The sequence below is a fragment of the Numenius arquata genome, chromosome 12, assembly GCF_964106895.1.
Source record: "Numenius arquata chromosome 12, bNumArq3.hap1.1, whole genome shotgun sequence".
Taxonomy (NCBI): domain Eukaryota; kingdom Metazoa; phylum Chordata; class Aves; order Charadriiformes; family Scolopacidae; genus Numenius; species Numenius arquata.
The window spans coordinates 20,559,367-20,573,315 of record NC_133587.1 but is presented as its reverse complement, the minus strand read 5'-3'; the positions used below and the strand labels follow the sequence as shown (position 1 = coordinate 20,573,315).

At 40.9% G+C, this 13,949-nt stretch overlaps 1 protein-coding gene across 1 annotated transcript in view; it reads left to right on the top strand.

Annotated features, from left to right (window-relative positions):
- Nucleotides 1-13,949, top strand: part of CDK14 (cyclin dependent kinase 14) — a 329,099-nt gene that overhangs the window by 139,192 nt on the left and 175,958 nt on the right. Inside the window, exon 7 of the mRNA XM_074156862.1 lies at nt 7,760-7,822. Coding sequence (XP_074012963.1) covers nt 7,760-7,822 — 63 coding nt within the window. The remainder of the gene's footprint in view (nt 1-7,759; nt 7,823-13,949) is intronic.

Genomic DNA, 13,949 nt, shown 5'->3' with positions numbered 1-13,949 from the left:
TTGTGTTTGGTGGCAGAGTCTCTGATTTCTGAGCCAACTAGTTGAGCGAAATAGTTGATGTTAAAGCAAAGCACGGGAGCGTATCTGAGGACATTTGTAGCTTGTGGTTTACTCATCTATTCTTAATTAGAATTCTTTCTTCAAGGAGAGAAGGGAGGAGTCTGAACCAGCAAGGTTTTTCTACTTTTTTTTTTTTCTGTTTTCATATTCTCTCTTTCAAAGTAGGGTGCAATACATATAAACCTTGCTTCAACTGTATAAATATCAGCCTGCATTCTTTTCCCTTCAGCAGATGCTTATGCGCAGTATGCTCCCAAACATAAACACACATGTGTCTACTAACATAAACCAGAGCCTTCCTGAATAGAAATGTCCGTCATACGCCTACACACTGCCACAAGTTTAAAGCAAACCCCAATTCATTTCTTCATGTGAGCTTGGAGACAGTATTTCATAAGGTAAATGAAACCTTTTGTGGTATTGTCATGATAGTTGATGGTGTAGGGGAGAAGGGAGTGATAAACATTACAGACATTGCACAGAGTCTGAGCAAGTGTGTATTTTCCATTTTGTTTTGTTTTTTTTTCTTTTTTTGATACTATGGGGTTTTTTCTTGTTCCTTGACCCAAGCTTGATTTTGCTTAATCCTTTTACAACTTTGTTGATTTTTATTTAGATTCTGAGCAGTTATACTGGATAAGTAACTTAGTCTCTCCCGCATTTTCATGTACCTGTAGGACTCGTACCTCTTGTACTGCCCACAGTAGGAGATCAGGTTCAAGACCTCTTAAGGAACCTGAAGGTGCATAAGTCCATGGGACTTGATGAAATCCATCCACGGGTCCTGAGGGAGCTGGCGGATGAAGTTGCTAAGCCGCTTTCCATCATATTTGAGAAATTGTGGCAGTCTGGCAAAGTTCCCACCGACTGGAAAAAGGGGAACATAACCCCAATATTCAAAAAAGGAAAAAAGGAAGACCCAGGGAACTATAGGCCAGTCAGCCTCACCTCTGTGCCTGGCAAGATCACGGAGCAGATCCTCCTGGAATCTCTGCCAAGGCATGTGGAAAATAAGGAGGTGACTGGAGACAGCCAGCATGGCTCCACCAAGGGCAAATTGTGCCTGACAAACTTGGTGGCCTTTTACGATACTGCCACAGGCTTGGTGGACAAGGGCAGAGCAACAGACGTCATCTACCTGGATTTATGCAAAGTATTTGACACTGTCCCGCACGACATCCTGGTCTCAAAATTGGAAAGTCATGGATTCGATGGATGGACCACTCGGTGGATAAGGAACTGGCTGGATGGCTGCACTCAAAGGGTTGTGGTCAACGGCTCAATGTCCAAGTGGCGGCCAGTGACAAGTGGTGCTCCTCAGGGGTTGGTACTGGGAACAGTGCTATTTAATATCTTTGTTGGAGACATGGACAGTGGGATTGAGTGCACCCTCAGCAAGTTTGCCGACGACACCAAGCTCGGTGGCGCGGTCGACACACTGGAGGGAAGGGATGCCCTCCAAAGGGACCTGGACAGGCTTGAGATGTGGGCTTGTGCAAATCGCATGAAGTTCAACCAAGCCAAGTGCAGGGTCCTGCACCTGGGACGTGGCAATCCCAGGCACAAATACAGGTTGAGCGGAGAATGGCTGGAGAGCAGCCCTGAGGAGAAGGACTTGGGAGTGCTCGTGGATGAGAAGCTCAACATGAGCCAGCAATGTGCACTGGCAGCCCAGAAAGCCAACCTTATAGCAGTCTGCCAACATCTGAAGGGAGCCTACAGGAGAGCCGGAGAGGGACTCTTTGTCAGGAAGTGTAGTGACAGGACAAGGGGTAATGGTTTTAAATTGGAAGAGGGGAGATTTGGATTAGATATTAGGAAGAAATTCTTTTCTGTGAGGGTGGTGAGGCACTGGAACAGGTTGCCCAGGGAAGCTGTGGATGACCCATCCTTGGAGGTGTTTAAGGCCAGGCTGGATGGGGCTTTGAGCAACCAGCTCTAGTGGGAGGTGTCCCTGCCCAGGGCAGGGGGGTTGGAACTGGATGATCTTTAAGGTCCCTTCCAACTCTAACCATTCTATGATTCTATGACTTGTGATACTTGTCTCCATCATAGGGTGGAAAATACTCAAAATTCCTTGAAGTTCGGATCAAAGCTGGGCATTTTGTGATGTGCAGTTTGGAATTTCTGACATACAGTTTGGAAACAGGGGAATGATGGAACTAGCATAGCTGAGCATGAATTTTTTTCTTCTCTGTCCTAGGAGGCATCGTGTGGTCTCTGGTCTAATTAGGACTTGTGCCGTCTGCCCCAGGAAGGGTCAGCAGTTTCCCAGTGGAAGCCTGGTTACTTCAGATGTGCACTGAGGAAAGGGTTTGTCTTTTAACTCACTGAGAGAAGGTAGCACAGAGGCTTGACAGAGCCTTCTCCAGGACGTGGAGCTGTGTGTGCTGGAACCATGATGTTCTGGCATGATTTGGTAAACCACAACTGTATGAAGAAATGAGATATCAAAGTCTGCCTTGGCTTTCCTATATTTATCTTTAATTTCAGCCAAAATGGCCAAGATATCGTAAACCCGTAGCTGCAGGACCCCTGTTGTAAATGTTCAAGCCTTACAGCATGGGCTTGGAATTTGGAGAACAGGTAGCCTTTTTGTTGTGGGTGACACAATGTTATCATTTTGCAAATTGCCTCAAATTTGGTCAAGTAATAAGCATCAGAAAAAGTGCCATTTGTAATTAAGGGCTATGCCTTTAAAGATTGCCCCTCTGCTCTCAAAGACTTGGCTTTAGTCTTTCACAACTTCAAATACTGTACATTGAATCCCCAAAGCAAGTGAAATTGCTTCTTGCGGAGGCATTAGTGGGAGGAATAATCAAATCGTTTGCTTAAAGCATAAGAAATTTTGCACAAAACATTGTTGTGTGGTGGCAAAGCCAAGTTCTTAAAATTGGAGGATGCCAAGATGGCCTGTGCAATCTCCTTTCGCCATCCTTGCAGAAGAGCCCATTGTGTATCTCTGCACAGGACTGTGTGGTGAAGGCATGTGGTGATAGTTGAACTTTTCTCATTTTTTGTGGATGTTGGAACTTTGGTGTCTTCAAGGGTTCCTGCCTCGTTTCAAGTATTATTTCAATTAAGGCAGGTAATGCTGCTGTAGAGAACTGGATTCCATCCCTTCTACATTGGGAATCGTCATCACCACCACAATTTTATGATGTTATCACAAATTCAGATGTGACTGACTAGTGCTATTCAACATGAGATTCTCCGTCTCCCTTGCAAAAGCATTATACATCGCAGCTGTAACTCAAGTCAGTGAAAACACAGAAGCTGAAATAGTGCCAAATACTCTGAAAAGTCAAAACCACAGTGCTTTAAACTGAGTTCCCCAAATACGCAAGAATGTTTTCTCTTTGGTTCAATTCCCTACGTGATAAAGGGGAATAATACCACGTCTCCCCTGGATTGCTATGAAATTATTTTATGTTTGTGAAGCATGTGAATAGCATAGCAATAAGCAGGGCAGGAAAGCCTGTGAGATTAATATTTCTGCCTTCAAAGTAGTAAATAAGCTGGAGACCTCAAGCTGCACAAGAATGGGAAAAAAACCCACAAAACCAGCATGACTGTTCTGTAATCATGTCCCTCTTGTTCTGTTCAATGAGTGTGTTTAATCCTGTGAAGGAAAAAAAGTATGTGATCATCTTTAAAAAGTTATCATAATGTACATTGTACGTTGGGCAAAGAGTTAAAAGGTTGGATAAACCCTGTTAATTCTAGACTTTCCTAGCTTTTGAGTTCTTCACTATGGAAACTTGATTTATCTCTATTTAATGTTTTTGTGTAGCTGTTACGAACAGAGGAGTGCTAGTAGATTATTTCTACATACAAGTGTGGGTAAACTGGTGGAGTGTTAAGAACAGGAATGAATGGGATTTTGAATTTAAGCTAAAATACATGTTCTGTCAGCATGGGATTACGTGTGGTGATTTATATGTGTTGGGGACTAACAGCATGGCTGATAGAGGTTTTAAAAACTAGCTTGAAGCAGAATTGGTCTAGCCAGGTCCACCTGGGATCAAGATGTGTGTGACAGATTTGCAATTACTTGGAAGTCTCATTCCCAATGCATCTTACTCCCCTTTGAGGAGTCCTCACCCTCTGAGACAGTGGGGAAAGGACTGTAAAAGGTGTTTTGGTCAGTTTGTTTCTTGTCTTCCTACCTTTTTTCAGCATGGTTTCATGTTGCTGCCAATACGTAATTGTATCTTGTGGTTTTTTTAGGGTAAATATTTTATTAGATCGAAGTGGTAACCACAGCAAAGACCCTAGTGTCAGAGTATGGCATGCTGTGTCTGCAGCCACCACTCCACTTGGGAAAGCATGTTGCCTTCTACCTCGAAATATAGCGTGAAGAAAAAGACTCCATTGATCTATATGGTACCAATTTCACGGAATACCATTAGAAAACTACTTTCATCCAGTTTGCTCTATGTTTTCTTTTAATGCTTTTCTGAAACTTGCATTCATGTTGTTTTCTTCAGTGTCGGATTGAGTGCACAGGAACTGGAGCAGACACTTGCCCGCCAAAAGGGAAAACAGGTTTAGAAATAGCTGCCCCTGCAGCACTGCCAGCTTTCCTGGCTGTGCTAGTGTTTAATTCAGTGTGCGTTGAGTCCTGTCCTTGGGAAGAGAAGAGCAGCTGATGCTGCCTTTGCTTTACCACTACCTTTTTTTTTTTTTTTTTTTTGAAGCGAGGAACAATGTACTGTAACTTTATTAGTTGCTTTCCCGGTTGGTACCACAGTGTTCAGTTCCTTTTAGGAGAAGGACTCTAACTTAGTTTTATGAGGGCAAATTCCCAAAAGATTTGAACAGAGAAGACTTTCCATTTCTGTTTACTGGCTGAATGAAGATTTGGTAGAGGGTTCTCTGTATCTGTAGCCTGTGTGTGGGGAAAAAATAGATGCCAAAAGACTGCTGCACAATTGACCGTGTAAGGTGTCCAGGATTCTGTAGAAATCGCTGCTTACATTGAATTTTAGGTAGGTGCAAGCAGTCGGTTTTTGAAGGAGAGAACTACTGATGTAGAAGGTTGTACCAGCCTACCAGTCATCCTGGTCTTTGGGGCAGGAAGAAGAGGCAAACGATGCATAACACAGAGAGGATCATTGTTGATGTTCATGTGTGGAGGAAATGCATCCAAATAATAACTGAAATATATGTAGAAGAAAATGGAGATATCCTCGCAATTCATTACAAGTATATTGGAAACAAAAAGATGACTTGCTGCTTTTCCTAGTGACGTGACTCTGAAGAGGTTATTCTTAGAAAGCTTTTGGTGAATCGGAAGGTACAGCTGGGTGGGCAGCTGGGGGGCTGGGGCTTCAGGGATGGGACCTTCAGAGGCTGCATTGGGTTTGTCTTCCTCTGGTCTTGTGTTCTGTTGGCTGACTAGTTGCAAATCTTAGAAATAGTAGAAGGTGTAGAAGGCAGTAAGTTTCCCATGTATCAGGTTATCTGTCACCCACAAAGAAGACTGAAGACTGAACTGCAGGGAAATGATAATCCTCCTCCTTCAGGCACCTGAGGCGAGGGACCGTGCCGCGCTCGGGGGCTGTGACAGGTGTCGGAGGTGCTGTGATGGGGACGGGACAGCGCTGCCCTGCTTACTCTGCCAGGCTTTCTGAAGGGAAATTTCAGGCCTTTCATTAAACTTCTCCCAAGCACTGCAGGAGCTATCATTATTCAAAGGTTTTTATTGAAGTTAGAGAAGAAAACGTGTTACTCCATCAGGCTGTCATTTCTGTGCGATAAGAGATAACCCATTAAAACGGGGGGAATCGCCCAAACTTCTTATTTGACACCAGTCACAAAGACTGACATCACCTATAGTAATAGTGTTTCGGCTCATATTTTGCCAGAGGCAATCTGTTGTGCCAGGGTTAGTACTCAAAACCTGTCAGTTTTTCCAAACAAACATTTGACAAGGTTAGCAGGTGACTTTGTTCAAGTGTATTTCCTTGGTGTCGATCCAGTGAAACAAGGCAAAACTGAGTCATGCCGTGATGCGTGCTGAAGGGTGACTGGTCCATTTTTGGCATGGCTTGTTGATACTGTCCCAGGAAACTAACTGGGAGAACAGAAGAGGAATACAAACCTGAAGTGGTTAAAGATTTTACAGAAACTAGGAATAAGTCCTTAAGCTAAACATTGACTTGATGAAAAATGCACTTCACTGACAGTAACTATCCACTGGTAGAGGTGTATTTTTTCATTTTCTTTGTAAATGCGTTCACTGATGTGTTAACTATTAATCGGAGTATTGCTCTCTGTAGCCTGTGTTTTGGAAGAAGCTGTGTTGTGTTGTATTTAGTGTGCTTTGCCTGTCTGAGCGTGCCGTCTGCCCTTGTGATACTCACAATGTTCCTTTTGGGACTCAAGTGATTTCCTGCAGCCAAGGCTTCTCTTGAAGCCAGGTAAGAGTTCCCGAAAAAAGGTGTGCTGGTGCACAACCTAATCAACCAGCGCAGCTTACGTCATCGCAGTGTTAATTCTGCATGCTCGGTGTGTTTTCGTAGTTTATGACTTCAGAAGAGAAGATTATACAGAGCAGTTGTGGCTAGCACGGATTTTGTGTCTAAGAAGATGTGAACTTTCCTATGTGTCCGTGTGACTCTGCGAAAGAGCGCAAGAGAGTGGCTCGGGGGCTTGGAAATGCTGCATGGAGAAACCGTTCTTCCACGTGGAAGGCAGCTTTTGTCCAAAACTCCCACCTTGAAAAGTGCCGATACTCACTTGGGGTGTACGTCAGGCAGGTATTGCCAAGTAGCTTTTCAAGGAATGCTGGATGATTTTTGCCAGATGTGTTCAGAAACCAGGTGTGGAAGGCAGAGTCAGTCTCCAAGTTTTCGGTGGTTAATCTAGTGCATATTTTTGCTTTGTTTATTCTGAGTGTAATTGCAGGAGCTGAGTGGTTCAAGCAACATGCCACTTCACTGAGAGTGTGCTGCTGACTTGTAGGAAAGTGAAGAAAAATTCAGAGAAAATGTTTCCACAGTAAAAAAAATCAATAATTATTAATTAAAAATATTATTAATGTATATGTTGCAAGCCTGCTTATTTTCTGAAGAGATTTTATGGTATATTTGCAGGGAATGTAGGCAACTATGAAATTAAAACTGAAAGTTTTGAGTCTTCAGTGAAGTAGTTTTCTAAAGTATCTGTAATTAATGGCTGCAAACGTGCATAAGATATGTTTCTGTTTGAGCTGGAAAGTACCATTCAGTACACTGATATGCAATGCCTTTCAGATGTATTTTCTAAACCATTAACCCATCTTAATCGAGAATCACCGTAAAATTATATTTAAAAGGCAATATTTTAATGTGAATAATGAGAGTAGCATTTGAGGTTCTCCCTTTAGGATCTTCTCTTCCCTCCAGATACTACCTTTACGGTGTTGATGGTGATACTGTCCTTTCAAAGTATAAAATGATACTAAAATTCAAATAATTAATTTACTATATACAGGATGTTAAGAAAAAATAATAATTTACATTTGGTGAATATTTGTATCAGTTGCCAAGGTTGTTAAATCAAATGGAATGTAAAGGTACAGGTGTGTGTGTGCACATGTACCTGAAAAATCTCCTTATTTTCCATTTGTTCTGTCCACTCCTACTTAGAAGGGTATTTATTGCTGCAGTCCTACAGATATTAATACAGTTTTTTCCATCTGACTTTCTTTTAGCACACTGATTTATGTCAGTACATGGACAAACACCCTGGAGGGCTTCATCCAGAAAATGTGAAGGTAAGAGTCAAAAAGAGCACACATTCAAAACAAACACAGTTAACAGTAGCTTTGTGTAAAATGTCATGTCAGTTGTTCCATAGAAACTGATTATTAGCTAAAGGGAAACTGATTGGCGTATGAACTATATTTGAAAATATTTTTTCTTTACAAATAACTAAAAATGCAGTTATTTGAGCATTTGAGCACAAAAGAAATTGTGAAGTCTGTAAAACTGATTGGGAACCAGAATATATGAGTGAATATTGTTACGGTGTTGGTAACCCCTCCCCTCCATTCAGACGTTTGCTCTGAAGACAATACTGCCCTAAACCCCCCCAGTAAACATGCTTCAGGCTATCGGTGCCAGATCTTCAGTGAGGGGAGCCACTGGAGCTTCAGTGAGTTTGAGGGAACCGTAATGAGTGACATTAGCTGAATGTACTGCTTTTTATCTGAGCGTATAAAATCTTCCCTAATCTTTTTGCTCACTTATTTTGATGAAACATTTTCATAGCTGATCTCAGTTTTTTAAAATTTTTTCCTTCTAAGGTAGATACTGAGAATCATCATGCAGGAAGGAGGGAGTTTATTAACAGGATTTAATGGAAAAATAGATTGGTAGACACTTGATTCAGTTATTTTCTGGGAGGTCAGCCAAATTACTTTAGCATCAAATGGAAGCCAATCGGACATGCAGTGTGTTGTGTGTGTATAGATCACCCAGATGATATTTGTTACACTTGCCTTGCACTTTGACATCAGTCCCATTGTTGTTCCACTTTGGAAGTGTTTAAATCTTCACTTGTCATGCTGAGAGCTTTATTCCAGTATTTAGTTTCTTGAAATTGAGAAGTTAATGGAAAAAAATAAATCTCTCTTTCCTGGAAAACTCAGAAGGCCCGTTTGGTTTAAGAAAAGAAAATATTTTGAGAAGAAAGAATTCTTTTTCCCAATAGCTGATCATTGTTGTACATCAACTAGTTGTATAATGTAGATTATTTATTTTATGTGTTCTTTCACTTAAAAGTGGCATCTACAACATAGGAGTTAGATGAGAATGGCTGCCATCCCCCCAAAAAAGAAATCAGAAAAATTCTTCCTTTCTGCGTGTATTTGGCCAAACTAAAAAAAAAAAAAAAAATTCTTTTGGAAAACATGTGATGTGCGTACTGTAAGATAGCATCCTTGTAATGTAAGGCTGTCACTCGGACATTTCACTGCTGTGGACGGGGAAAGCCCAGGGGTCTCCCCAGTGGCAGCCTCGCAGTGCCTCTGGGGGTGCGGCGCTTTGGAACGGCTGAAGGTGGGAGAGGTGGGACTTGCTTTTCAACCACTAAAACTTGTGGGTTTTCTTCACTGCTCAGTTTCCTAAGCCGAGTTCCCTGCGCTGAACACGTTTGTTAAAAGAATGGTTTTGTGTTTCATTTCCCTGTGTGGATGCTTTTACATTTGGCTCTCTGAGGTTTGGGATAAACTAAGACTGGCCTTGAAAACTCTTCGTGCTGCTCCAGGTTTGTAAGGTCCCTCCAGGGCTGCCGTGCTGTGTGACTGAAGATCTAACACGCAGTAGTCATTGTAGCTGGAATTGCGTGCCGCTGAGAAGACATCATGATTCACAGAACCGTACTTTTCCTTGACTGTATGAGGGCTTGTCTTTGAGTCGGGCTCCCTAACGCGTCACTCTGCTAGTTCTTGAGATACCTGTCTTTTAAAACAGGAGCTGCGGAGGGAGCTGCAGCAGCAGCATTTCCCTTTTAAATTTTGCTGCATGTGTTCTGTGGCTGTCTTTACCATCTAACAGCAGTGCTCGGCAAGGCTTCCAAACCTTACGGACACATTAGAAATATTCTTTTGAGTAGCCAAGTGTAGAGTCCTGATGTGCTGCTAGTTAAAGCTTTTTAAAGTCCAGATGGATTATTAATAAAAAGGAAACTGGGAAAAAAAGAGAAAAAACATTGGGAAGTTGGAGCAGATGAAACAACCCTCCTATGATGAGCAATCCCATTGGACTATTGAAATTCTTTTTAATCTGTTGAATAATATTAATGAAAATTGATTATATGTATTTAGTAGACTCTCTTGCCAGGCCAGCAACTAAGGCTAGCCTTAATTCATGCAGTAATTATTCAAAGCTAGCATGGTGATTTGAGCTCCTGCCACTTAAAAACGGAAGCAGCCTGCCTGGGGTTTTCAGTGAAATACCTGCTCTCAAAGCTATGAGTGAAAAATGCCTGCTCAGCCCGACTGAGGGATTTCCTCAGCTGGGAGGACAGGAGCCCGGTCGCATACGCTAACAACTCCCAGACCTTCACCAGCAAGCAAAACAAAAAGCTCACGCTCCTCTCTTCTTACCGAGGAGGGAAGAAGAAACTACATAATATCTTAATGCACTGTTGCACTGTACTCAGCTTGTCAATTTATGTAAATCTGGTTCTGAGACTTTGCCACCTATTTTAGTTTTAGCTTCTGGACAGAGTTGTCTATGTGAAGCTACAGCTGATTTTTAAGGGCTGAGCTGAGGCATGTTAATTAGCCTTCTCTCCCTGCCAGCCCCTTTTGCTATTGGTCCTTCAGGAATTTCACTTTCAGTAAGACTTTTAGACAGTGTTTGTTCAGAATCACTGGTTGTGTGATCCATAAATCCGTTTAAAAAAACTTCCAGTTCAGCAATTACGTTCCAGTAGCAATAAATTAGTCTTGGCTCTCTGGGGCTAGCCTGTGGGATTAAGCCATTGATGCTCTCCCAGTACGACAAAAGACACCCAGCCATTTATTAATAAGTTAACTTAATAACTTAATAACTTAACTTAATAAGTTATTATTAAGTTATTAATAAGTTAATAAGTTATTGCCATACTTTACTTATGTTTTGGTTTCTATAGAACATCTTTAGCCTAATTATATTTCTGAATTTTCACTGTATTTACAAACTGAAGACAATGAGTGTTCCCTCAGGCTTACTTTTAGATGAAGAATTGTAAACAGAATAAAATCCAAATTACTTGGATGGACACACATATTGCTGTCCCCTTGTGTGTTGTGTTTGACATAGCCTATTTGAAACCACAAAGAAAGGCAATTTACTGTCACTTAAATACTTTAAATAAAGAGTATTTTAAGTACGTGGAATTATGAAGAAGAATATCTCAATTGGCAGTTGTAGGAGTCTTGGGAAAGTATGTTTAAGCAAACAAAGAATATTGCTTCCTAAAATATTAGGCATATTTAGCATTTTTAGTGGTACATATCTATTCAGACATAATGATTTCAGAATTTTCTAATTCGTGTATGGAGGCCCAAGTCCTACAAATAACACCAGGTTTTAAACTCTCCAAAGAATTTGTGTGTGAAGCTGAGATGTTATTATCTGAAGTTGATTTTAAAATACCTATCGCAGGGAATGTTAAACCAAGTATCCTGGCGACATAAATGTGGTTAGGTATCTGCAACATCTTTATCAGCTATAAGGGAGATTGGCAGAAAGCAGTTGTTTCAATTCAGATATTCTCTGGACTCTGTTAGCTCCAAATACACAATTGTATACAGCTTTGGTAACTAACCAGCCTACGTATCTACTGGTTATTTATAACTATATATTAATATACTGTGTTCGGTATTATAGCTAGAGATGAGGAGAGGAAAGGTAATTGGTTATTAAGTCCCTGTTTAGTAGGCACAGCCTCATCTTCTCTTCTCTTGTTTTGAAGACGTCTTTCTCAGTTTTTCCACAACTGAAGGCAAGCAATAAATCTTGGCCCCACTTAGAATTATGCTTCTGTTGGAAGCTACTGCTGCAGCCTTGTACATGGTTGGAGCTAAGAGCTGGTTTGTAGGGGCATACCATGTGGTGCTTGCCAAGCTCCAAAATGTGGCTGTGGCAAAGTAGGGTACAAGACTTCCTCCTGACTCTCCCCGTGCTGTTCCTCCTGGCCTGGACTGCTGAAATCTGTACTCCTGACTTTCTCTCCCACAGCTGTTGCTGCCTCTGGAGATAGTTTGTACTTTTTGGACTCTTGAATTGAAACGTCTGGATTGCTTCCTACAGCAGGAACTCTTAATGGCTCACAGCAGCTAACTGGCCCTGCTAGGGTTTTTTTTCATGATGATCTTCATTCTGATTTGTGTTCCTTCTGTCTGGTACAGGGCTGTCTCAACCAGCCTTTTGACTTACCTTCTTGGTTCTCCTGAGCCTTTGTTTGCAGCTGTCCATAAACGGTTCTTGTTTAGTAAATTCATAATTTAATTTTTAAGTATCTTTTTTGTGCATTTCAGCATGTCCTATGAAAATGTAACTATTCTTGACTTCTTCTAACATTTAAACTATCATCTTTATTTTGTCTGTACCTTTTACTCCATATTATTACATTCTCAGTAATGCAAGTAAATTCATCTTTATGTTTTGATGCATGTATTTTATAATTGAGTCCATTTTCTGTAACTCCTATTACTGGTGGAACAAGCGGAGCACAAGCTTGCATCTGTCATGCCTGCATTGCTTGTTTGCATTCCTGCCTTAAAAATAAATCTACTAATGAAAGCTGGTTTGGTTTTTAATTAGTGGTGCTGCATTGAATGGCTGTAGTCTTTGGGGAAAAGCATCCTCAGTTTTTTCTCTCTGTCTTTTTTTTCTCTACTTGCAGTATTTAGAGGTAATATTGATTTGTACGAGCATTTGACTTCAAAAAAAAGATCTTTGACAAAATAAAAAGACACCTGCCTGTGACCCATTGTTCCTCAATCCACGCAACACCAGCCAGAATGACAACATGGTTGTCAACCAGACAAAAACTGTCTCTGTCTTTTAATCACTCTTGAAATCTTTTACTTCAGACAACTTGGAAGTCTCCTATTGTCGACTGTGAGCAGAGGGAGAAGAACTTACAGTCTGTTCTTATTCCATCTAATATTGCTGCTCTGATTTGTTCTTCTCCCTCGGCACCTTTTCTCTTGCCAGGGCCAAAAAGTGATAGAAATAGGCAGGCCCTCGTGTTGATCTTTGCATGCAGGGAACAGGAGTATTCAGCCTTCTCCCAGGAGCCTTCAAGACTTCAGCTCTTACCCATCTCAATTCTAAGCCTTCCCTGCTCCTAAGAAGCAAGGCAGAGCAGTCTTCTGTACATAACTGATGGGTATTTTCGAAGGAAAACCTCAAGCAACTAAGCCCTACCCCCACCACAACCTTTAAAAATGTGTTTTACCACTGTAATATTGAGTCAGAGAAAACAGTTGACTGCCAAGGTCACGTGTAAGGTATGTGGCAAAGTCTGGAGTAGAATTTGGGCATTAAGTTTCCTAAGATGGCCCAATAATCTCTGTACAAAATATGATTGAGTTTCAGAAAAAAAAGCCAAACAAAATAAAACAAAACAAAACAAAAAAAAAAAGTTACTAGTTTAGTCTTTACACCTGCAAAAATAGTTTAAAAGAAATGTAATTAATAGGAACTATTGAAACATAATGGGATGGTGCAATATTTTTCTGTGCTAAATGCTCAAGAAGAGATCAGTCCACTTTATAGCACTCTAAGTTAAAAAAAAAGACAACCAAAAAATGTCAGATCAGATATGATAAAAATATTGGATTTATTATTGACCTCCTAAGGAAGATAAAGTGAACATTGAATTGAAAATGTAGAAATACAGAGAGTGTTATCTAATGTTATCAGAAGTCTCTGGCACTTAATCACTTGTTGTATTAATTTACTCCTCTCCACACTGCAGTACTGACAGCACTGCCTTTAACTAATGGGTGCAGTTGTTAAAGTTGAATCTGTTTTTGTGAGATGAATAATTTTGGCACTTAATGACTAATATGAAAATTAATAATCTGAGTCAAAGCCATAGGGCAGTTGTCATCTGATGTCTTTTGTAAACATAAATATTTACCATTGAACCGATGACAGCTTTAGAATAATGCGAAGCACAAACGGGAGGGAAGCATGCAGAACGTGGAAGGGTTAGGCAGCTCCTGTATGCCATCCATGTGAAGCTCACTGCACTTGAAGTGCAGATGCTTCAACTTTGGCAGTAGCAGAGCATTGCGCACTGGCTGTTGCTAAGCGGCAGCTTCATTCATTATTAGTATGATATAAAACCAAATACTTGTCAGTAAAGCATAGTATCTGAAAAGTATGATAAAAATGCGT